The 23,365-nt window shown below is 50.5% G+C and overlaps 1 protein-coding gene across 7 annotated transcripts; it reads right to left on the bottom strand.

Annotated features, from left to right (window-relative positions):
• Positions 1-552: 552 nt before the first annotated feature.
• On the bottom strand, positions 553-15,425 carry Ciz1 (CDKN1A interacting zinc finger protein 1). 7 transcript variants are annotated; one of them, XM_021153054.2, is made up of 18 exons: positions 15,019-15,313; positions 14,496-14,670; positions 14,140-14,255; positions 12,582-12,653; positions 10,958-11,187; positions 8,692-8,785; positions 8,473-8,575; positions 7,707-7,956; positions 7,424-7,613; positions 7,079-7,200; positions 6,351-6,548; positions 4,375-4,499; positions 3,246-3,333; positions 2,715-2,828; positions 2,422-2,577; positions 1,498-1,567; positions 1,231-1,352; positions 553-886 (listed from the first exon to the last, which is right to left on the bottom strand). In XM_021153054.2, the coding sequence occupies exons 2-18, from the start codon at positions 14,663-14,665 to the stop codon at positions 680-682; spliced, it is 2,427 nt and encodes an 808-aa protein (XP_021008713.1). In that variant the 5' UTR covers positions 14,666-14,670; positions 15,019-15,313; the 3' UTR covers positions 553-679. The 7 variants fall into 7 exon arrangements, with proteins under 7 accessions (XP_021008713.1, XP_021008720.1, XP_021008689.1 ...); XM_021153061.2 differs by having other exon boundaries at positions 7,719-7,956; positions 15,019-15,312; XM_021153030.2 differs by lacking the exon at positions 15,019-15,313 and adding an exon at positions 15,323-15,425 and having other exon boundaries at positions 7,424-7,956.
• Between the last annotated feature and the right edge of the window lie 7,940 nt (positions 15,426-23,365).

The raw sequence follows: 23,365 nt of genomic DNA, 5'->3' as shown, positions 1-23,365 counted from the left end.
CTTTCGCCACCGGAACCACCCCCTAGGATTTGACGGTAAACCTCAGTGCCTTCCTCTCCCAGCTGGCACTGGCAGAGCCAGGCTCTTTACCTCCAGCAGGGCTAAGGATGGCCCCTCACTGCTGCTGTCTCTGGGTTGGGAGGGCTTTGCCCTCTTGGTGAACCAAGAGCTGAACCTCAGTGGCAGGGATACCCTAATACTAACTCCATGCCTGGCTCTGGTTTTTGTGAGGTGCAGCTGGTTAGAGGCTGGCTGTTAGCCAGTCTTCCAGTTTTGGCAAGTCACAAGATCCTGCTAAGGCCTCTATTCATCTCTAACCTGAGGGTAAGAACAAGGCCATCTGCTAGGGTCACCAGCCATAAGGATTTTCTCCCAAGCTGCTGTCCCAGCCCTGATATACTAAGAGGGAAACTGAGGCTCAGAGAGGGGACATGCCTGGTAGTCCATCTCAGGGAGCCTGATTTTGGCTTCCCTGGTCCTTCACCATACTGTGTCTGGAGAGACTGGGTGCCCCACCCCCACCCCCGACACAGTGCTGGTGGGGACTGCATAGCCAAACTACTGACTCTTTATTGGATTTTGAGTAAAAACACCAACCGCTTGAAGATTTCCACACAGATACCTAGGAAGCATTAGCAGACTGGGCCTTAGTCAGGCTGAGTGGCCAGAGCTCCCTCTCTCAGGTTTTGAGGCGTGTTGAGCGCCGAAGGGGAGGAGGGAGTCCGGGGGATCCAGGCTTCACCTTGCTGGGCATTTTCACTGTGTCCTGGGGGCTGGGCTGGTGGCTAGAGGTGAACAGTGCAGTCAGGGCATTGCGGGCGTTGATGGCACACTTGCGGCTCACAGGCCGGGTAGGAGGAGGGCTGGGGTTCTTGGCTTTGTATTTCTGGATACAAAAATTTTCAAAGTTAGGCATAGCCTAGTGCACTCCTGGCCATCAGCTGCTTCCCAACTTGGGCCAAAACAGTATGGATCTGCTGTGTGACCCTGTGTGAAGCTCTTAGCCTCCCTAGGCTCTGGAGTACTCCCAACCCCAGGCCCCAACATACACACATACACACATACACAGACACATACACACACACATACACACACACACCATGAAAAGCCAAGTTCAAGTCTCTCCCTTCTGTGGGAGTATGCTTGAGAACTGGCTTGATTCAACAACAAATTGCTGCTGGCTTGGACAGAGGCTTTGGCCCTGGGCAGAGCAGTCAGACGACCACTCACCTGCAGGTTCTCAAAGTGGGCCAGGGACTTGCAGTGAGAAAGCCGCAATTCTGAATTGCTGTCGTAGAACTTGTGACAGATTTGGCAGACATAGCCCATCACTGGTACCAGGAAATCCTCACCTGGGGACAGACGACAGCAGGGTCTGCACACCTAAGGCCCCCCTCACCGGCTGGGCATCACACTGGCTCTGGGTGGGAACAGAGGTGTCGGGGTGCCTGTCTGGGATGATGTGGCTGAGAATGGGGGCTTAGCCTGGGGTCTTACCATAGGCTGTGTTGGGGCTGTACGTCTCGGAGCCCTTCCATTGCTCTGAGGATGTTTCTCTTGGCTTCACCTGGAGAGGGAGTAAAGGCTGAGATATGGGGCCTCTGGTCCCACCTGGAGACAGCCCACCCGAAGTCTCCAGAGCACAGCCGTTCATCCCCTCAGCTCGCAGGTGGGAAGATCCTGCCTCCCGTATGTCCTTCCGACATATGCTCTGTGGGTTTCCTTCCCCCAAACTAAAATAAACCCTTCTTTTCTTGGGCTGTGTTATTTTGATGTTTGAGTGTGTGGGGGCATGGGTACCTGAGGCGTCCAATCTCCAGGAAGCGGAGGTACAGGCAGTTATGAGCAACCTGAGAGGGGTGTGGGGAATTGAACCCAGGTCCCATAGAAGCACATGCTGTCACCACCTGGTCATCTCTCCAGCCTTTATTTTGTTTCTGATACAGGGTCTTCATCACACTTGACAGAGCTCAGTCCTGCTTCAACCTCCTTCCTGCTGGAGCCTCTATGACCCCACCTCCCGAGGGTCCCGGGGTTGAATCCAGGGCTTTGCATATGCATAGGCAAGCACTGGACTATAATTCCTAGCCCTCTGCCCTCGCCCTCCCCGCCCCCAGTCTACCTGCATTTCTCTTAGTTTGTCCAGAAGCAGCATGAAACTCTTAGATAAAGCCTCGCAGGACCATGGACCGTCCGTCTGCTGTACACGCCTTGTGTGCCTGTCTCAACACTGTTCTCTGCCCTCCCTCTTCCCCACAGTGGCTATCCTGGCCAGCCTTTCAGGCCCTTGCATGTTTCACCTGTCCCTCTGTGCTTATTTCCATGGTCACGACACAGCCCATAACTGCGTTGTGTTGGTGCCTATTAAGTGCCAGCATGGTGTCTGGGCTCCAGTAGCCACCAACAGCCCACCCCACACACCTGCTTGCAGAATTCCTCCTCAGCCTCAATCTCTTCTTCTTCTTCCTCATCGTCATCCTCGTCCTCTTCTTGACCACTCTCAAAGCAACCGACGGCGTCCACAGTGATGAAGTGGTCCTCATCTGGGCTGCCTGTCTCCTTTTCAAGTGTCTTCAGCTGCCCGAGGAATGCGTGAGGAGCTTAGGCCAGCTGTGGGCAGCTAGCATACACCCCTGAGGGCTCTTACCCCGCCCCCCAGCTGCTCTATGATCTTATCGGGAGACTTCATGCTGAACTGAGGTAACTAGGGTTACCTCTTGGGCCTTGTCCTTGTGTCCCTGGGACTTCACGTGCTCCACAAACTTTCGAGGGGTCCTGAAGTAACGGTTGCATATGGTGCAGAAGGGCCTCAGGGATTGTTTGGCAACCTGGGGAAAGGCAGGGAGGCCACGTGGTGCACTGGAGCACGCCTAGATACAAGCCACCCTCTCAGTGGCTCAATGAGACCTCACCTCTCAAACCCCCAGGCCCAGCTCTGCTCCGCCCCGGCAGTGGGACATGCAAAACCACTTCTCTTCACTATGTGGGATGGCGGGTGGCAACAGAGACAGAATAAGAGGAGGACAGCCGCCAAAGACTCCCCAATGAGCTAGGGGCTAAATAGCAGGGTGAGCAGGTGCCTACACTGAACAGATGGGCACAGGAAAGCCCAGAGAGGAACATGACTGACTCACCAGAAGTCTCATAAGTGGCAGTCACATGGAGACAAAGATAGACCTCCCTCCCCACCCCCAGCTAGGATGTGTCCCATGTGAGGACCCTCACAGCATGAGTGACTCTCGTACCTTGTGCTCCTGTGTCCTGCGGTGCTGGATCAGGTCTCCCACGTAGTACACCTGGCAGGTGTTGCACCAGCGTTTGGGCGGAGGATCTCTGACGGCAATAAAAGCAAGCAGCGGGTGATGCTATATTCTCCTAGAGTGCTCCAGAAGGGAAGGGTGCTGCACTTCAGAAGCTAGGGTATATGAGGGGCCAGGGTCCTAGTCAGAGCATCAAAAACACAAAGGACAGAGTAGCGATTCCTGACTCTTCTATAAGTGGGAGCTAACAGACGGAGCCAGGTGAATCACAGAGCAGCCAAGAGTCCCTGTCCTTGCCCTCAGTGGAACCTCCCCCATCACGGACTCGTACAACAGTGCCGCCTGAGAAGGGGTTTCATTTGTCTTCATCTGGGTTTACTGTCATTCTGAATAAGTCAGCTCATAGAAGGTCTCACTGTATAAGTGGCCTTAGACTCTTGTGCCCTGTCTCAGCCTCCCAAGTGCCGGGATCACATCTGGCTTTGTTGCTGATACTCTGCAACTGTGAGGCTTCCGAAGTTATCCAGGTTCCTGGATCCCCCTGGAAAGCTGGGAGCTCTAGCAACCACCTGAGGCAGCTCCCCCAGGAGACAGCCCTTGTCTCCCAGGGCCCAACAAGTCTCAGCTTGACACTCTCCAATGACTCTTTCCAGCCCTGCAGGCTTGGGACACCCCACTGGGACCTACAGCTTCCCACCAAGCCTTCTCACACCAGGTGCTAGTTCCAGATTCTGGGTAGACATTTCAGACCAACCACATCCCCTGTGACAATGGATAGATTCAGGGAAGGTCTCACCCAGGGCCACAAGATGACCTGGTCCTTACCACTGTGCCTCTCTGGTTGGGGCTAGCACACAGATCAGTGGGGGTAGGTCTCTCTGTATTACAGCTCCCCTCTCTTCCATAGGAATGTCACACTGTTCTTACCTGGAAGGGACCTTAGGGGACTGTCACTACACCCCTCACCAAGACATTTTACAGGCAGGAGAAACTGATGATCAAAATTGGAGTTAATGGTATGCACAGCTGGTTGACCTCCCAGCCAGCCAGTCTATTCAGGGCCTGGCCTGGGACGCTGCCTGACCCACATGAGCCTCTGCCAGCCCCTACTTACTCTGCTTCTTTCTCCAGGATGTCCCGAGGCATGGGCAGCAGGGACAGCAGGCAGGTCTGGCTCGAGTGTTGCATTTCCCCAAGCCGCTGTTGGTGCTGAGCCTCTGACATGTGATCCTGGAACTCCTGCAGCAGGAATGCACCAGAAGCAGTCATGAGCCACAGCCAAGGGAAGGACAACTCCCAATGTCACGGCCACCCTGGGTCTCTGATCCTCCTGACTCGCTTTCTCCCGCATGTCCTACCAGCATGTACCACCACAACTGGCATTATTTTACACAGCTCAATGTAGGCCATGGCAGGGAAGGTAAACTGAGGCATTGAGGAAATGCATATCCATTTCTGAGAGTGCTTCTCTGATAAGGAGCAAGGCTCTAAGTGGCCTTGCTCAGACGAGGACCACAGTCACAGAGGTAACAATGGCTACTGGTAATAATACAAGATCATTAGAAGAAACTGGGGGGGGGGGGGGGGGGNNGGNGNGANGGCNCNGNGGTTTAGNGCACTGACTGCTCTTCCAGAGGTCCTGAGTTCAAATCCCAGCAACCACATGGTGACTCACACCCATTTGTAATGAGATCTGATGCCCTCTTCTGGTGTGTCTGAAGACAGCAATGGCAACAGTGTACTTATATATAATAAATAAATCTTCAATTAAAAAAAGAAAACAGGGGCTGGTGAGATGGCTCAGTGGGTAAGAGCACCCGACTGCTCTTCCGAAGGTCCGAGGTTCAAATCCCAGCAACCACATGGTGGCTCACAACCATCCCTAACGAGATCTGGCGTCCTCTTCTGGAGTGTCTGAAGACAGCTGCAGTGTGCTTACATATAATAAAAATAAATAAATCTTAAAAAAAAAAAAAAAAGAAAACAGAAACTGAGAGGTTAAGAACACTGGCTACTCTTCCTGAGGCTCTGGGTTCAACTCTCAACACCCACATGGCGGCTCACAGCCACCTAACTCCAGATGCAGGAGATCCTGTGCCTTCATCTGGCCTCTGTGGGCTTCAGACCCATGTGGTGCGTAGACATGGGGCCAAAGCAAAGAAATCATTTTTAAGTTTAAAGACAGATACTGAGTTCTTTTTTTTTTTTTTTCTTCCTTTTTTTGGTTTTTCGAGACAGGGTTTCTCTGTATAGCCCTGGCTGTCCTGGCACTCACTTTGTAGACCAAGCTGGCCTCGAACTCAGAAATCCGCCTGCCTCTGCCTCCTGAGCCCTGGGATTAAAGGCGTGCGCCACCACCGCCCGGCTGGATACTGAGTTTTTGCTCTATTGCCCAGGTTAATGGGAAACTCGTGTGCTCACAGGATCTTGTTTTGAACCCCCAGGCACCGAGAGTAATTGGTCTCCCCAGTCAAGACTGCTATCTATCTACCTATTTATTTATTTAACTCTGCCTCTCATGGGTTAAGCAGTGGCTGAGCTATATCCCAGCTTGCTTGCTTCTTTTCTTTTTTCTTTTCTTTTCTTTTCTTTTCTTTTCTTTTCTTTTCTTTTCTTTTCTTTTCTTTTCTTTTCTTCCTTCTCTCTCTCTCTCTCTCTCTCTCTCTCTCTTTCTTTCTTTCTCTCTTTCTTTTATATATATATTTTTATTTTGAGATAGGCTATCACTAAGTTGACCATGTTGCCCTCCTGCCTCAGCCTCCTAAGTAACTACTATTACTAGTAATGCTGCACTTGCTTGGGCCAGAACTGGGCGCAGAACTTCAATGTCAAGTGCTGTGTCCTAAGACGCACAGCGGGGGTAAGCTCCTGGCTGGCCTCTTTGAACACAAGAGGAAAAAACCCAAGGGTGGGATTTACTTCTGGAGACCCTGATGGCCAGTCACAGCAGATCTGAACCAGGTTTTCCTAGATCCTAAAAACCTGTTCTACCAGCTGATCAGGAAATACGCCTATACAGGTGTATGGCCAAGGGGCAGTGTAGAAAAGGCAAAGCCAAAGGTCCCAGCCCTCCTCCTCTGCCCTGAGTACCTGCTGGCTGCTGCTGCTGGCCTTGCAGATGTAGCAGAAGAACTGGAGGCTTTGCTTGGAGGGTGTGCTGGCAATGGCAGGGGTGGCAGAGGTAGAGTCCCCAGGGCGAGGTCCAGATGTGAGGGGTGTGGTGTTGAAAGCCCGGCTGTTGCTACTCTGCAGGATGGTGACCTTCAGGGAGCTCCCAGCCCCCCACATCTACAGCAGACACAGAGACACAATTTCTACCCTCTAGGTTAGGTTAGGTTATGTGACTGCCCAAACCTAAACAGAGAATACGATAGCCAGGATTTGAACCTAGATCCAATATATATGTCTCAGTATGTAGACCAGGCTGGCCTGAAGCTAGAAGAGATCAGCCTGCCTCCACCTCTCTAGGGACTGAATTAAAGATGTATGGCACCGCTCCTGACCTGGCTCTGGTTAATTCTAATGTCATCACTCATGTGATGGGGAAACTAAGACCAAAGGAAGAAAAGAGGTTGACTTGAAGTTTTGTTATAATGTAGCGTTGGGACCTGCCTGAGTCCCACAAGGAGGGTTTTACAAAGGTAGTGAAATGACATGGCTAGGAGAAGGACTGGCAGCTCTAGTGTGGAGTTGGCCAGGACCAGAAGGGACCTTTGCCACCAAAAGCACATCAAGATCTTAAGAAGGATCCTAAGGTAGCCTGGACAAGCAGAGCCCATGCTGCTGCCAGGCTCTCGGGCCCTCCTATGTGTACGCACCCCCAGCATCTCTCCCGCTCTCTTTTCACATTCTCCCAAATCCAGGCCACCAGCTGACGCCTCCCGGCTCTTTTCTTCACTGCTCTGGGCGCTTACTGGTTCTGGCAAGGCCTTGTCTGGGTCTGAAATGACATATACGTTCCTTTCCCACAGAGTCTACCATTTGGGGTCCAGATAGATCTGGATCCAAGAGCTGGCTTCTCTGTCCAGATATTAACCTGAATCCAAGACGGGGATGGTCCCAGAGCTGTATGCCAGGCCCACCCCTCAGTCAAGACTAAACAATGCCAGATCAGACAAAGAAGGGTTTGGCAGACCTGGATCGGGCCGGGAGTTCACACTCACCACTCCCAGCTTCCGCAGCGTTAGATGATAGCTGTGGTTCCGTGGCACAGGCTGGAACTGACGCTTGTTCTGGTGGGGGTACTGACCCCTGTGGCCCAGTCTGAGGCTGGTCCTGGGTCTTCTCTGATGTCTGCTCCTGTGACTGTGCTTGGGTGGATACCTGTGTCTGGGCCTGCTTCTGTGACTGCACCTGCCAGAGGGGCTGAGGCTGAGTCTGTGCCTGAGCTTGCTTCGGTGGGTCTGTCTCCCGTGGCTGCAACTGCCATGGGGGCTGTGATGGTACCTGTGGCTCTACCTGATCCTGCTGTGGTGCTAAGTGCTCTGGAGAGGTCTGTGTCTGTGCCTGCCTCAGCAGCTTTGGCTGGGTCTGGATCTGCAGTGCCTGTGGCTGGATACGCGGCAGCATTTGGACTTCTGGTGGCTCAGGCAGCCGATCCGGGGTCTGTGTCTGCTTTGGTGCTGTCATCTGGGTCTGAGGCTGGACCCTTGCTTGTGGCTGCCCTGTAGGGCCTTTCTCAGTGGACTCCTCTGAGCTAGCAAAGATCCAAAGATAAGCAAAAAGCCAGTTGTGGTGGTCTATGCCTTTGATCCCCTAGGGAGGAAGAGACAGGCGGATCTCTTCTGAAGAGTTGAGGCCAGCCTGGTCTACATAGTGAGTTCTAGGTCAGCCAAGATTGTTTCAAAAATGAAAACAAACCAGCAAATCCAAGAAGACCAAAGCTCTATCTTCCCAGAGGCCTTTGATCCAGTTCCTAATCCCAATTCTACTTACAATTTGGGATATGGGAAGATCTAAAGCTATCCGGGCCTGCTTCACCTAAATAAATGTAGTGATTCTCCACCTCCAAATTGCAACCTGATTTTAATTAGCCCTATAAACCCAGCCCCACCTCTTGCACTCTGCAAGGACCCCTTCCTCCTGGCTGTCCAGCTTGGCCTCCAGGTGGCTCATCCCAGGTAGATCTAGGGATGAATGTGACCCTCTCCCAAGTGGAGGCCAAGGCCTAACTTTATAGGCTGAGCCCCAGCACGGGGCCAGCATCACTCACCTCCTGCACCTCTTGGCTGGTGGTTCCAATGCCTCAAAGGGCTCAGGTTCAGGCACTTGGGGCTCACTCAGCATGCTATCTGGACCGACTAGTGAATCTTGGTCTGCAATGGTGGCAGATGAGGAAACACAGCTCCAGGAGATGACCCTGGCTTACTTGCCACCAAGATCTTCCCTGCCCTGATGTCCCTTGTGAAGGGCAGCCGCCCTTGTTTCTCACCTTCAGTTGTGTCCATCTGGAGCTCCGTGGCTTCCTCAGACCCCTCTGTGGGGTCTTCCCTGTCTTCCAGAGGCACCGTCTGAGAAGAAGAATCCTGCTTCTTTTTAGAAACCATTTTTTTTTGGGGGGGGGGGGGTGTTCAAGACAGGGTTTCTCTGTGTAGCCCTGGCTGTCCTGGAACTCACTCTGTAGACCAGGCTGGCCTCGAACTCTAGACCGCCTGCCTCTGCCTCCCGAGTGCTGGGATTAAAGGTGTGCGCCACCACTGGCCAGCGATGCTGGGTTTTTTAGACACAGCTGTAATGCTGTAACCCTCCGGCCCTCTGCTTTTGTTCCTGGATGAGGATTTCACAGTGTTGAAATGTTTAGGCGGTGATTTAATGTTTCCTTATATCCTGCAGAACCCAGAGCCTCCAGTACCCCAAGCCTGTGCTCTACCACAGAGCCACAGCCTTGTGCCTTAAAAGTGACATTCAAAGCTGCCTGCCCCATGTGATGACCATTAGCCTCAGGTAAACACTTGAAACGGAGTCTCAATTAAGAGAGACGCTTAAGTGACATATTAGATATCAAAGTGTGATTACGATATTAGGTGATAGATTAGACTTAGTGGATTTTTTGTTTTTGTTTTTGTTTTTTAAGGACAAAATGGGGCATGATGAAATATATGGGTATTTTTAGGAACTTGAGAGGCTGAGGCAGGAGGATCACTTGAGCTCAGAAATTTGAGATCAGGCTGGGCAATGTAGGGGCACAGAGGTATTTGAAATTTGGGAGATAAGACCTTGTCTCTTGGGCTGGTGAGATGGATCAGTCGGTAAGAGCACTGACTACTCTTCCAAAGGTCCTGAGTTCAAATCCCAGCAACCACATGGTGGCTCACAACCACCCGTAATGAGACTTGAAGTCCGCTTCTGCTGTGTCTGACAGCTACAGTGTACTTATGTATAATAATAAATAAAAATCTTTGGGCCAGAGTGAGCAGAGTTGAGCGGAGTTGACCAGAGTGAGCGGGACCCACCGGAGTGAGCAGAGGTCCTAAAAATTCAATTTCCAACAACCACATGAAGGCTCACAACCATCTGTACAGCTGTAGTGTACTCACATACACAAAATAAATAAATAAATAATAAATCTTTTTTTAAAAAAAAGAAAAAGAAAAGACCTTGTCTCTTAACAAACAAGCAAAGGAAGAAACATCAATCAATCATCAAGGAAAGGAGGGTATCAGAGATCTTAAAGATTGACTCAGAGTTCCACTTGCCTGTGCCTCCTCAGTACTGGGACTAAAGGTGTGCACCACCACTGCCCGTCTTATTTTTTTTTTTTTAATACAGGTCAAAATGGTATTTTTTTCTAAATACTAGATTAACTAAAATATGTTTCATTGTATTATATTCATTTTTTGTTCAACTGTTTTGGAATGGCTGGCCTAGAGCTGTGTAAATGAAGATGACCTTGGATCTCTGAGCCTCCTGTACCATCCTCCAGAGTGCTGGGATTAGAAGTGTACTTGACTTTACCTGGCGGTAAGATGAACCTTATCTGTTCTTTCTCATTTTATTTTTAAAGCCTGAAGTTCTTTCTACATACATAGTTCAGGATGTTCTAGAAGGTGCCACCATCTTCCACCCCTAACCTCTCAAGTGTTGGGATTATGGATGTTAATCATTATATCTTGACCTTTTTATCTTTTTAATGTGGCTATCCAAAAGTTTAAGTCCGATATATGACTTGTTTTATTTCTATCAGACATTGCTGATGTAAAGAGAATAGCATTAAAGCCATTGAGCTGGCTTGGCAAGTGAAAGCGTCTGGCGTCAAGTTCTGTTCCTAGAACCCATGTGGTAGAAAGAGAAAAGAGATGCATACAGTTGTCCTCTGACCTCCACATGCTCACCTCAGCACATGTAAAAATAAATGATAATAATAAAGTAATAAAAAAAACTTGTAAGCCGGACGTGGTGGCGCACTCCTTTAATCCCAGCACTCAGGAGGCAGAAGCAAGCGGATTTCTGAGTTCGAGGCCAGCCTGGTCTACAAAGTGAGTTCCAGGACAGCCACATTGAGACCATAAAGATACCTGAAGTTCAGGAGATGATAGATGTTAGGCACTTTCATTTTATAGACACTGAGGCACAAAGACAGAGCATGACCTGCCCAAAGGCCAAAGGCCAGGGCAAGCCCAAGCCGGTGGAGCTGGGCTGACACTGGGGTACCCCTCCACTCGCTCCTGCTGAACTGTTCCACTCAAAGCACTACTCACCTTGCGATTGGGGTTGGTGGAAGAGGGGGTTCTGGCCTGTTTCTGGGTGTTCCTCCCTGAGTGGTTGAGCTGAGAAGGGTTTATTGGGACCCCAACAGGAGGAGGCCCCAGCAGGGACTGGCGAGTAGCCTGGGGAAAGAACTGCTGCAGATTTGGGGTGACCATCTGGGGTGGTGTAAGGTTGGGAGCTGCTAGGCTTGGGGCTGTCACGTTGTAAGCACGGAGGTTGCCTGTGGGGAAGAGGTGAGAAGAGAGGTCACACCATGATTGAATGGTCAAGGTAATATCAGGGGTTCAGTGCTCCAAATACCAGGGGAATATCAGAGATAATGTCTGAGGGGACCCTCTTATCCAGGGAAGCAGAGGTAAAGCCAGAGTAAGATCCACTGTGGGCACAAGTGAGGAAGGACTTAGGGTAGGTTTTCTGCTCCATCTGGGCACGTGAGCTGCCCCAGCCCTCAGACATGCTGTGGGCCCTCAGGTATGTGAGAGCCAGCACAGGGCCACAGGAGGACCAGCAAGCCACTGGTAAGTACCGTGTCCCCCACTGGCTTCTCTTCACCAATGAGAGGGAAGGCTCTGGCACTGAGCAAGGCACCCTTTCACTGTGTCAACCCTGCCAGGTAGCAGGGAGATGCAGCTATCAACACAGACACAAAACAGAGAGGTAGCTTGGCTAGCTCTGTCCTCCACACCCCAGGCATCGCCAGGTCCTCACAACTCTAGCACCCACATGCATTTCCAAGCAGGCTCTCCCTCTCTGGAAAACACGCCATCCCTCCTCAGAACTGCAGCAAATGGGACCTCTTTAAAGCTACATTCTGACCTCATCCCAGCCCAAAGCCTCCTACAGTTCCTTGTTCTTTTTAGGGCAAGGTCTAGCCCCACCCACTTCACGTGCCCCAAGTTGCCCTCTAGGAACATGTCATTGGGCAGACCTCTGAGCACCCCATTTCTGGGCCTTTGAACCTTCCGTGGAAGCTGTTGTGTTCCACTAATTCCCAGCATCCTTCCGCCTCCCTTTAAATCTTCCCTATCTTCCGTTCAGGAGGCCTTCCCTGATATCTGTATCTCCAGAGACCTCTATCCCAGGACCAACCCTCTTATTTCCTGCTACATCTCCTCTGACTCAGCTCTTTTTCCCAGGGAAGGCCCACAGCATGAAAGAGAGTTGGCATTCATGCCCAGATTCAGGGGCAATGCAGGGGAGGGCAGCACAGGCTTAAAGGCATAGGTCAGTTGTGCTGAAAGATGAATTCAAGTCCAGACTACCTCTGGCACCTTGAGCAAGCCAGTTCTCCCTCCCCTTGTCTGTCAAATGAAGATTCAAAGTCATGAATTAGTGTATCTGATAAAAAGGTACGGCAAAGACATACACACCATCCCAGAGAGCCATCCAGCTCCCAGAAACAGTAAGGCGGAAGATGGGAAGCCCTCAAGCAGAGACTGACAAAGGACACAGACAAGTCACAAAAATGACATGTGAATGCTTGGTATATGCACGAGCACGTGGAAATGGGAATGAAGACACTCACAACGCAGCGTTAGCCTTTGCAAACCAACTTAGTAAACGATCCGCGCACACACACAGTCACAGAGGCATAGGTAAAAAAGCATGGAGTACCCAGTGTTGCCGTAGGCATGGTGAGGCTGGCACCGTCATACGTGGCTGGTGGCATTGCAAACTGGTCCAGTCCTTAGGAAAGTAATTTGGCAATACTTATCAAAAGCCATCAGACATCCATCCCCGACTCAGTCACTCAGTGCTGGGGATCTACTGTGAGAAGAGTCTCAGATGTCAGTTCATCCCAGTGGGGTTTAGGGTTAAGGATAGAGAAGGGGGGTGAGGGGAGAAATGGATAACTGAGGTTCTCATAAGGGCACACGCCCCTCCAGTGAGAAACTAAAAGCTATCACAACAAACCTGGATTGAACCAGAACACTGGCTGGGTGCGGCAGCCCATGCCTGTAATCCCAGCCCTTGCGAGATGAGGTAGGAAGACTGTTTTGAGTTCAAGACCACCCTGGCTTACATACTAAGTTCCAGGATAGCCTGGGCTACAGAGTGAGACCTTTTCTCAAAGCAAGACCAAACATACCAGTGCATACTTTTAATCCCATCACTAGAGGCAGACAGATCTCTATAAGTTCAAGGCCAGCTTGGTCTACACAGTGAATTCTAAGCCAGCCAGGGATATAGAGCGAGGCACTGTCTCAAACAAACAAACAAAAACTCTAGCACTGCAAAAAAGAAAAGAAAAGAAAAACAAGACATGGCCTCTTTTTGGTATTAATCGTATAATCACACTCAACTTCCCAAGCTTCTTCCTAGAAAAAAAAAAAAAAAAAATGGAAAGAACTATAATGACAGGGTGCTGACTTTCTCCCGGAAATGAGGGAATGTCTTCCTACCGCTTGGGTTTGTTTGTTTGTTTGTTTTTAATGACTTTATGTTTTAGGATTTATCTTAAATTTTAATTCACGTGTTGTATTGGAGGCTGCCCTTGGAGGCCAGATAAGGATGGTAGATCCCCTGGAGCTGGAGTCACAGGCGTCAGGAGTTGCCCTGTGTGGGTGATGGACCCTAACTCAGGCCCTCTGCAGAGCAGCAAGAACTCCTGCCCTCTGACCCATGACCTCTGACCCATCTCTCTGGCCCCCGTGGGTTTTTTTTACTGTCACTGTTGTTTTTCTATTTTAATACATTATTTTCACTATGACAAGCATAACTTTTAAAATGGGAAAAGAAAAGGTGGTGTACATATGTACATATTGTGACCTGCCGTAGGGTTCTTCTCTCTCGAATTATCCACGCATCTTTTGAAAGTCAGCCCAAAAGGCTGTCCACGGTGTGGTCCTGGTAGGGGTGCCAAGTGATGGCTGTCTAATTAGCTTCTACCTGTGTTTTGACTATGGGCACATGATCCCTCTTCTGGGCCTCAGGTTGCTATCCTCATTTGTAGAGGGGGGTTACGGATGTGCCTCCCCTTAGGGTTATCAGCAGAGGCAGGAACGGCCAGCACCATAGCCCGGTAACCCTGTACTTAGCAGAGTAGCCTGTGGACTTCATCTCCTGGGAGCCCTGGTATCTTCATCTATAAGGATGCTGTCAGGGCCGCTGTGAGTGTTGGTAAGAATAAATGGGTTAGGAAGAAACTGAGGGCCACGGGGAACTGCCATACCTTGCAACTGCTGTAGGAGCAAAGCTCTTTGCAGCATGGGGCCATTGAGCAGGGAGGTCGAGTGGAGGCCCTGGAGACTCAGAAGCTGTTGCGGGGATGACTGCTGGGGGAGGCCCCTGTGTGATGGGAGTAGGGTGTCAGAGGGGTCCTGGGAAAGCCATCTACCCGGAGGTCCCTCACCTCCATTCTCTCCATCTCAATGGCAGATGGAGGATCCCCTCCAAGGTAGAAACTGATGACATTTAATACTCAAACAAGGATGCCCCTGGGGAAAAAAATAACTACAGGGAGCCAGGCTCCAAAATGTGGGTCTGAGCCGTCAGACCTCAGACTGCTCCTAGAAGTGGGAAACTCACCGGCTGACTGGCATGGACAAGGAGGCCTGTGGTGGGGACTGTTGCAGCAGCTGTTGGAGCTGCAGTATCTGTTGTTGCTGCTGCTGGAGCTGCTGCTGCTGGAGCTGCTGCTGCAACTGTTGCTGCTGCTGCTGCAACTGTTGCTGCTGCTGGAGTTGCGGGTTGAACATGGTGGCTGAAGTGGGTATGGTGGGTAGGGTCAGATCACCACTCTGGGACGATCCAGCATCTCTCCCCTCCCAAAACACCCACCCCAGCATAACGCCTGCTAAGCTTCACCGCTACACAGTCCCAGCCACGCCAAGAGCACGCTGCATTTATACCCGGGGCTTCCAGTTCTTCCGGTCAGCTGCCAGAACAGGATACACACACACACACACACACTGACACGCCTTCAGTTCTTTATCTTCCCTCCCATCTCTTCAACTCGGGCGGTCCAACATTCTAATCGGAGCACACCTTTCCACTCCCATCTCCTGCCAGTCAGTCACTCTACACTTCCTGGTGCTTCCCGAGCACCTACCTCCCTGTTTTGGATTCCGCTGTCCTCTCCCTAAATTGTGTCACTTAAATCCGTGAACCCTGGATGGGAAACGCTTCCGTCCGCCGCAGTACACCCCCACCCCGCTCTGTTGTCCCTCATCCCTCCACTCCCTTCCGCCGCAGATATAGCCAACGCCACTTAACTGATCCTGTGGCCTCGCCTGTCCACAAAGCCTGTAGGCTCTCTGCAAGTAGCCGCTATCCCTGCGGTCCACCCTCCCCCGGGTGCCCAACCCTCCTCCACTGTCGTTTCCGGGGCGGGCACCACGCTGGCTCCCCCTCACCTCCCCGCAATCCCCGAAAACCGAAACCGTGAAAGCCACTAGCGGACTCGTAGGGCGGGCTCCGGAGCTCCCGGGCTGCTCGGGACGGTGACCGGACCGGGACACTTCGAAGGCCCAGCGGCTGGCCACTCCCGCGCAGAGCGCCCTCTGGAGGTGCGGAGGCCTCAGCGCGGACGCCGCGGCGGGCGAACAAGCCTCGCGCGCTGGTCACGCCGCGGGGACCGCGACCAATCTGCAATCGCTAGAGCCGCGGTGGCTCCCAGGTGCTTCGAGGCGCCGGGCAGCGTAGGCTCCTGTCCCCAGATCCCAGCATCGGGAAGGGGCGATTCTGAGTTCCCACGGCCGTCTGTTTATCTGGCAGGGGCATAGAGGGGACCGACAGTCGGTCAGATCCCAACTGACCTCCCCAATGCCACCACTGTCCCCAGATCCCGAGTCCGCGTGGGGCTGGGACCAGAGCAAGCGGGCGTGAAGGGAGCGCGCGTGCGTATGTGTGGTGAATTCAGCTTAAAAAAAAGTTTTGTTTTTTCCATTTAAAAAAAAAAGATTTAGTTTATGTGTATGAGTGTTTAGAACGTATGTGTATCTGTAAATCGTGTATATCTTGTACATCCTGGAACTAGAGTTAGAAACATCTGTGAACTGTCTTGTGAGTGCTAGGAATCGAACCCAGCTCCTCTGCAAGAACAAGTGCTCTTAACTACTGAGCTATCTCTCCTCCTCACCCCCGGATTTTTTGTTTTGTTTTTTGTTTTTCGAGACAGGGTTTCTCTGCATAGCCCTGGCTGTCCTGGCACTCACTTTGTAGACCAGGCTGTCCTCGAACTCAGAAATCCGCTTGCCTCTGTCTCCCAAGTGCTGGGATTAAAGGCGTGAGCCACCACGCCCCGCCTCTCACCCCCGTTTTTTAAAGATGTATTTTTATTTCATGTGTATGAATGTTTTGCCTGCATGTATGTGTATGTACTTTGTATGTGCCTAGTGCTTGCAGAGGTCTAAAGAGGGCATCTGATCCCCTAGGAAGAAGTTTGTGGATGGTTGTGAGCCACTATGGGATGCTGGGAGCTGAACCTGGGTCCTTTGGAAGAAGAACAAACGTTAACCACTTAACAAGTTCTCAAGCCTCTGATTTCCTTTTCCGTTTCATTGTGTTGTGTAGCAGTGGCTACATATGGAAACTCACTATAGACCAGACTGCCTCGAATTCACAGAAACCCGCTGGCTTCTGCCACCACGTCTGACCCAGTTACTTTCTTTAATGGCTCTTACCTGCCCCTAAAAAGGTCCTGCCATTGCGGACACCCCTTAACCCCACTGGTCTTGGCAATTCTTTTACCTTGTTCATCCCCTCCACTTCCGCGCCCAGTGTAGACAGAGAGGACTAGCCGCTCGGTGGCGCTAGGGACCGCAGAGGACAGATCACTACTGCTGCAGTCAGGTGACTGCGCTAACCCGAGGCTCGGACTCGCCCGTGGGTAATGGGCTCAGGTGGCGAGAGTTCTCACTCCACTGGGACCTGTTTCGCAGTTGTTGGCGTTAATAGCACTAAAGTGGCTCATCCTGGCCAGAGCGAGCTGGGATGGCGGCGGCTGGGGGTCTGCGGCTGGGGTCTGCGTGTTTAGGAAGCTTGAATGGCTTAATCATCCTTGAAGGATAGGCGTATCTAAGTGACAGGAGTAAATTCATAGGTCGGAAAACTTCCGTGAACCCAGCACACGGGGAGGCAGAATCAGGGGGTCGCTAGCCAGCAATAATAATAATAATAATAATAATAATAATAATAATAGTTGTTGTTATTTTAAAGTTAAAAAACAAAACAAAACACAAACAAACCGCACTCTAGCTTGGCTGGGCGTAGTGGCCCCAGCCTATAACCTTAATGCTTGAGAGGCGGAGGCGGAATGATCTGGAATTCAAATTCAAAGTCAGACTGGATTAGTGAGACACTGCGGCAAATAAATAAATAAATAGATGTTGCGCCCTGGTTGGAGCACACGCGCAGGTAGTGAAGGTGGAGTCAGGATCGCCTTAGCCATCTGGCTTTGCAACCCTGAGGGACTGAAGGAGTCCTCTCCGCTGGTTTCTTGATCTGCAAAATAAGTGTCCCTTCCAGGGTGTATGTGTGTGTGTGTGTGTGTGTGTGTGAAGATGACATTACATAATGCTTAGCACTGACGCCGGTACACAGTGAGCTTAGCTAGTTGCTAAAGTGAAAACACTAAAAATAATGCTGGTGCTGGCGAAGATGGGAAGCCAGCAGGAGCTGACTGCGCATGCGCATCTTTCAAGGCCCACCACTGCTGAGCCCTTATCAAGGTTCTCAATGCCCTTTGCCCTTTGCCCGACTAACCCCTCTTGCAGGACTGTAGTTCAGGCAAACGGTGAGAAAAGAGACTTTAAAAGCCAGGACATTTGTTCCTGGAAAACTTATTTATAATAGCAGCCTGGAACGCAGTCAATTTCAGAGGGAAAAACTAAATAAGCCACGGTGTCTGCCTCTTAAGAAATTGAAAGCACATAGCCACCAGAAATTAGATTTTCAAAGGATATTAAACATTGACAACACAACATGGTGTAAACTCAGCAGGTTCCCAAACTCCATATATATTATATATAGTCTGAGTTTAGTGGGGGGCGGGGAACAGCGTGTAGCCGGCTCAAGACCAGCGTGTAGCCGGCTCAAGAGGAGAGTTTTACTTTTTTTTTTTTTCCTAATTTGCAATGATTGCTTTGGATCTGGGGAGAGAGACTTTCTTTCTCTTTCTTTCTTTCTTTCTTTCTTTCTTTCTTTCTTTCTTTCTTTCTAATGTGTGTGGTCTAGGACCTTGAAGATAGCTGAGGTCGAGGAAGGCTCTGGATCTACTGTTTGGAGCTAATTATCTTTGATCAAGTTCTTGCAGGCAGGATTCCCGCCCCCCAAAAGAGATATTTTTGTTTTTGAAAGAAAAGACCTCCCTCATGGAAACAGAAAATCCCTGTTGAAATCTCTTTGCTGCCTCTTAATTTTAATTTTAACTTTTATTACTAACGTGTTTTGTGTGTATTATGAGGGATTTGTGTGCCATAGTGTGTGTGTGTGTGTGTGTAGGTCAGAGGTCAGAGTTGTGGGGTCTGTTCGCCCCTTCCAGCTTTACGTGGGTTCTGGGGGGGGGTCCAACTCAGGTTATCAGGTTTTGAAGCAAGTGCTTTCACTCAGTGAGGCAGACCCTGGCCCTTTTGTCTCTATTGTGAAAAGCCTCTTTATCAAAGAATAAATTCTTAGACTCAGTGGATCTATGTCAGTGCCTACTTTGTTCCAGGGTCCAACCTGCTCCTTCAAGTTATGTCCGATGAACCCCAAAATCAGAAAGTAAAGAAAACTCGACAATTCCAGACCTGACATTTTTTTTTTCAGATGGAATACAGAATTGTTTTAAATCTCTCCCTGCCTCTAAAATCCAAGAGTTTGGATTTTAGAAGTTTGACTGATGTTGCATGAAATGTGTTTTAGTTGGAAAAAAGTTGTCATTTTTACTCTGTTTTAGATTTTTTTATATGTTTTGCACACATGTACGTCTGTGCACCACATACACAGACGTACCCTCTGGAGCCCACAGAGGGTGCTACTGAACGCCCAGAACTGGAGTCATGAACAGTTGTGATTATTGAACTTGGCCCCTCTAGTAAAAACAAATGCTCTCATAACTACTGAGCCATCTCTCCAGACTTACCCTGAGCTTTTCAAGTTAATGAGGTCCAGCCAGGCACAGAGCCTCAAGCCCGTAATCCTAGCACTCTCGGGAGGCCGAAGCCCAAGAATTGCTGTAAATTCAAAGCTAGCTTGGTAGCTAGCTTGTGTAGAGGGTTCTAGGTCAGATAGGGTCACATAAACAAAACCTTGTTTGTTGGTGTTACTGTTGGTGGTGGTGGTAATGGTAGAGGATGTAGTTCACCTACCAGAGTGCTTGTCTTGCCAAGCCCTGGATTTTACCCCAGCACCGCCTAAAACCAAATATTGTGGCATATGCTTATAGTCCCAGCACTTGGGAAGTGATGACAGAAAGATCATAAGTATGAAGTTAAATTCAGTTACTAGAGTACAAGGCTAGCCTGGGCTACCAGAGACCCTGCTCAAAATAATAATGATGATGGTGATGGTAGCAATAATAATACCAGTGTCTGGTTACTGAAGCCTCGCATTGTATGAGTTTTGCAGATCCCCTCCCCCACGCCAGCAACTGTACAATTTCTATAGTGGCTTCTGTCACTATTTTCTAAGTGGCTATTGACCAAGGCATCTTCATTCTGTAACCTGCTACCTCCTCAGCTCCCATTATTTCGATCTCCAGTGATGTCATGTGCCTCTAGACTGCAAAAGCAGCTGCTGAATTGTATTGTACCCATGCCCTTGGGATCTAGCTCATTACACCTGTCGGGTAAACGTCAATGAACAGGAGGATAAATGCAGGATTCCAGTACATGTACCCAATTACGTCCCTCTGTCCCCAGCTGAGTGGTTCCCCCAGGCAGCTCCTTCTCTCTCTCTTTTTTGGTTTTTTGAGACAGGGTTTCTCTTTATAGCTCTGGCTGTCCTGGAGCTCACTTTGTAGACCAGGCTGGCCTCGAACTCAGAAATCTGCCTGCCTCTGCCTCCCGAGTGCTGGGATTAAAGGCGTGNTGTAGACCAGGCTGGCCTCGAACTCAGAAATCTGCCTGCCTCTGCCTCCCGAGTGCTGGGATTAAAGGCGTGCACCACCATGCCCGGTTCCTTCTCTCTTGACATGCACATCCATCCTCTTATAGAGGAGGGTCCCAGGCAGGCACCTAGCACAGCACACCAACAGACAACAAGGTGGGCCTGCCACCTGCCACACCAGCTCAGAACTCCTGGGAACCAACCGTGCCCCGCAGAAGCTCCAGGCTAGGAAGGAGGCATAATGGCTGTGAGACCTTGTGTTTATCACGTGACCTTCCCAGTGGCTGCCGCCCACCTGTGCCTCTTCCTATAAATAAACAGGGTGAGAGAGATAGAGGACAGAGGTGGGAAGAGCTGGATGAGCACAGCTTGGTGTCCATCCTCCGTCCCTACCTTCTGGAGCAAGCATCCTTTAGACTGAGGGCCTTAATTTGGTCATTTCTGCTGGACACAACTGACTCGTGGGTGACAACCTCCCCCACCCACACCTTGCCATCACATCCAGCCACACCCTTTGCCACCTTCCTAAGACTCCAGGGTGGGATCAGGGTAGTACTTACAGCTATACTAATACTTGTTTTCATTGGTTCTCAACCCAAATTCACTCCATTACCTCCAGATCCTGAAATTCAGGGATTTTATTACCCATCCCCATTGGAGAAGCTGAAGCTCCCAGAGGTAGAGTGGCTTGCTCCAAGTCATCCGGCCAGAAGGAGCTATGGGGAGAATGGACAAAAACATCAGACTGCTGGCTCCATTTCTCACCAGGGCAGAGTCAGCAATGCCATCAGTCCTTCCCCCCCAGGTTCGTAGGGAGCACCCCCCATGCAATGTCATCTGGTCCCTCTCAGGCTCATGGGAAGGACCTCCTCATTGGATAGAACCTGGTAAATGTAGACACCTAGAGCAGCATCTCCCCCAACCTCTGAGAATGCCTTTGTACCCAGCAACCCGGCACTCTCCACCCTGGCCCTGCAGTGCCCCTGCCCTTATTGCCTGTCTTAGTTTGTATTTCTGTTGCTGTGAGGAGACGCCATTGACCACAACAACTCTTATAAAGGGAAACCTCTAACTGGGGCTGGCTCACAGGTTTAGAGGTTTAGTGCATTGCTGTCATGGAGGGAAGCTTGGCAGTGCGCAGGCAGGCGTGATGCTGGACAAGGAACCACAAGCTCCACATCTGGATCTGGGTCTGCAGGCAGCAGGAAGAGAAAGACACGAAGCCCGTCTTGAGCTTGAAGCCCCCAAACTCACCACCCAGTGACAGGATCCTCCTGATCCTGTCAAATGGCGCCACTTCTGAATGACCAAGCATCTGAACGCTAGGGCCTCCAGGGGCTGTTCATACTCAGACGACCACAGTGCCCTCGCTCTGTGAGCCTGATCTGCTGGGCGTGTCCGTTTCTCCCTGTGAGTCCCTGCTGCCATAGCAAGAGCCTTGCATCTTATTCATCTCTTCACGGACCTACCTGTGTCTTGCGTGAGTTCCTGCACCAAGTAGACACTGACCCCTGCATGTTGACAGAAACGCAGTGAGTGACAGAGTCAAAGGGCCAGGCCCAGAGAAGAATAAATGGCGTCTTCTAGGAACTGTTAGCTGAAGGCCACTGTCCCAATCTGATGCTGTGTTTCTGTCGGGTTTTTTTTTTGTCCACGAGTTTGTGTGGAGGTCAAAAGGACAACTTGAGGAAGTCAGCTCTTCATTCAACTATGTGGACACCAAGGATCAAACTCAGATAGGCTGGCTTTGTGGTGAATGCCTTCGGGTGCTGAGCCATCTGCCTGGCCCTCGAGTGGTTGGATTTGTTTGTTTTGTTTGCATCTGCTGTGCACACATCACAAGAGGTTAGTTTACATGGTTTTATGTGCACTCAAAACACATATATTTAGCTAGGAAGATAGCTCATTTGGGAAAGGGTTGACCTTGTAAGGATAAAGGCCAGAGTTGGAACTCTCAGAACGTACTTAAAAAGCCCAGGATGGAGCCCATGCTTGTAATTTCAGTGCAGAGGAAGCAGAAAGAGGAAGACCCCGGGGCAGGTGGTCAGTTGCTGTACCTACAAGAGGAGCCCCAGGCCAATGAGGGATCCCATATCAAAAACCAAGGTAGGTGGCAGCCAAGGCACCATCGACTTTCTCTTCCACCCTCTGCCCACACATCCATGCACACGTGCACACACGCATACACCAACACACGAAAATACATAGACTCTGAGTACAGATGATGCTGTCAGTAGTCACACCAGCCTCCCCTGGCAGCTTGACTCTGTCACTTCTTGGCTTTGTGACCTTGGACACATTCCTCGGTAGCCGCTCTGTGCCTCATTCTCCTCACCTGTCATAGCAAGCTATTAAGTTCTGAGATGGAGCCAGAGGAAGCGCCCAGGACAGCCACTGGCTGGGAGGAGCGATTTAGGCTATGCTCCTATTAATAACTGGGCTCCGTGGTGGCCAAACGTCTGGAGCTCAGCATAGCATCCACCCTTCCCAGAGCTCAAAGCAGAGGGTCAAAGCCACTTTGGGGGCTCTCATTTGAAGGATGTATCGGCCCTCAGAGCACTCAGCATCTCTGCACTTGGACTCTCTGCAGAAGCCCTCTTTCAGCCTCGACAAAACTATTTCTCGAATAGGGGGTCAAAGGGTGTGTCAGGTGCGTTTGCTTATGAATTCACACCTGTGTGCAATTTCCGCTGCCCACAGCATCACCCTCTTCCACACCCCAACTTCAGTGTGCCCAGCAATATCTAGAGAACTTGGTCCCTGTTACACTCAAGTTGTAACACACAATGTCCTGGGTGAGGCCCGGATTTCTGACCAACTCCCCACCATGTCCCAGTGGCTCCAGGATTAAGTATCACAGGGCAGTTAGTACAATCTGATTTTGTAAAGATAAAAGGTAGGCCACAGAATGAACTCTCAGCTGTAACATTGACCCAAAGATGGGAAGATAGCCCTGAGGCTTTCAAATACTTCTGGAGAGTGTGGGGTTTTTTCGAGACAGGGTTTCTCTGTGTAGCTCTGGCTGTCCTGGAACTCACTTTGTAGACCAGGCTGGCCTCGAACTCAGAAATCCACTTGCCTCTGCCTCCCGAGTGCTGGGATTAAAGGCGTGCGCCACCATGCCCGGTGAGAGTGTGTTTTTTTTTTTTTTATTAATATGTAAGTACACTGTAGCTGACTTCAGACATTCCAGAAAAGAGCGTCAGATCTCGATATGGATGGTTGTGAGCCACCATATGGTTGCTGGGATTTGAACTCATGACCTTTGGAAGAACAGTCAGTGCTCTTACCTGCTAAGCCATCTCACCAGCCCCAGAGTGTGGTTTTAACAGTAAGTTTTACCACTGTGTTTAAGGGGTGAAATCATA

The sequence above is a fragment of the Mus caroli genome, chromosome 2, assembly GCF_900094665.2.
Source record: "Mus caroli chromosome 2, CAROLI_EIJ_v1.1, whole genome shotgun sequence".
NCBI classification, from domain to species: Eukaryota; Metazoa; Chordata; class Mammalia; order Rodentia; family Muridae; genus Mus; species Mus caroli.
This window is presented reverse-complemented; position numbering and strand designations above follow the sequence as displayed.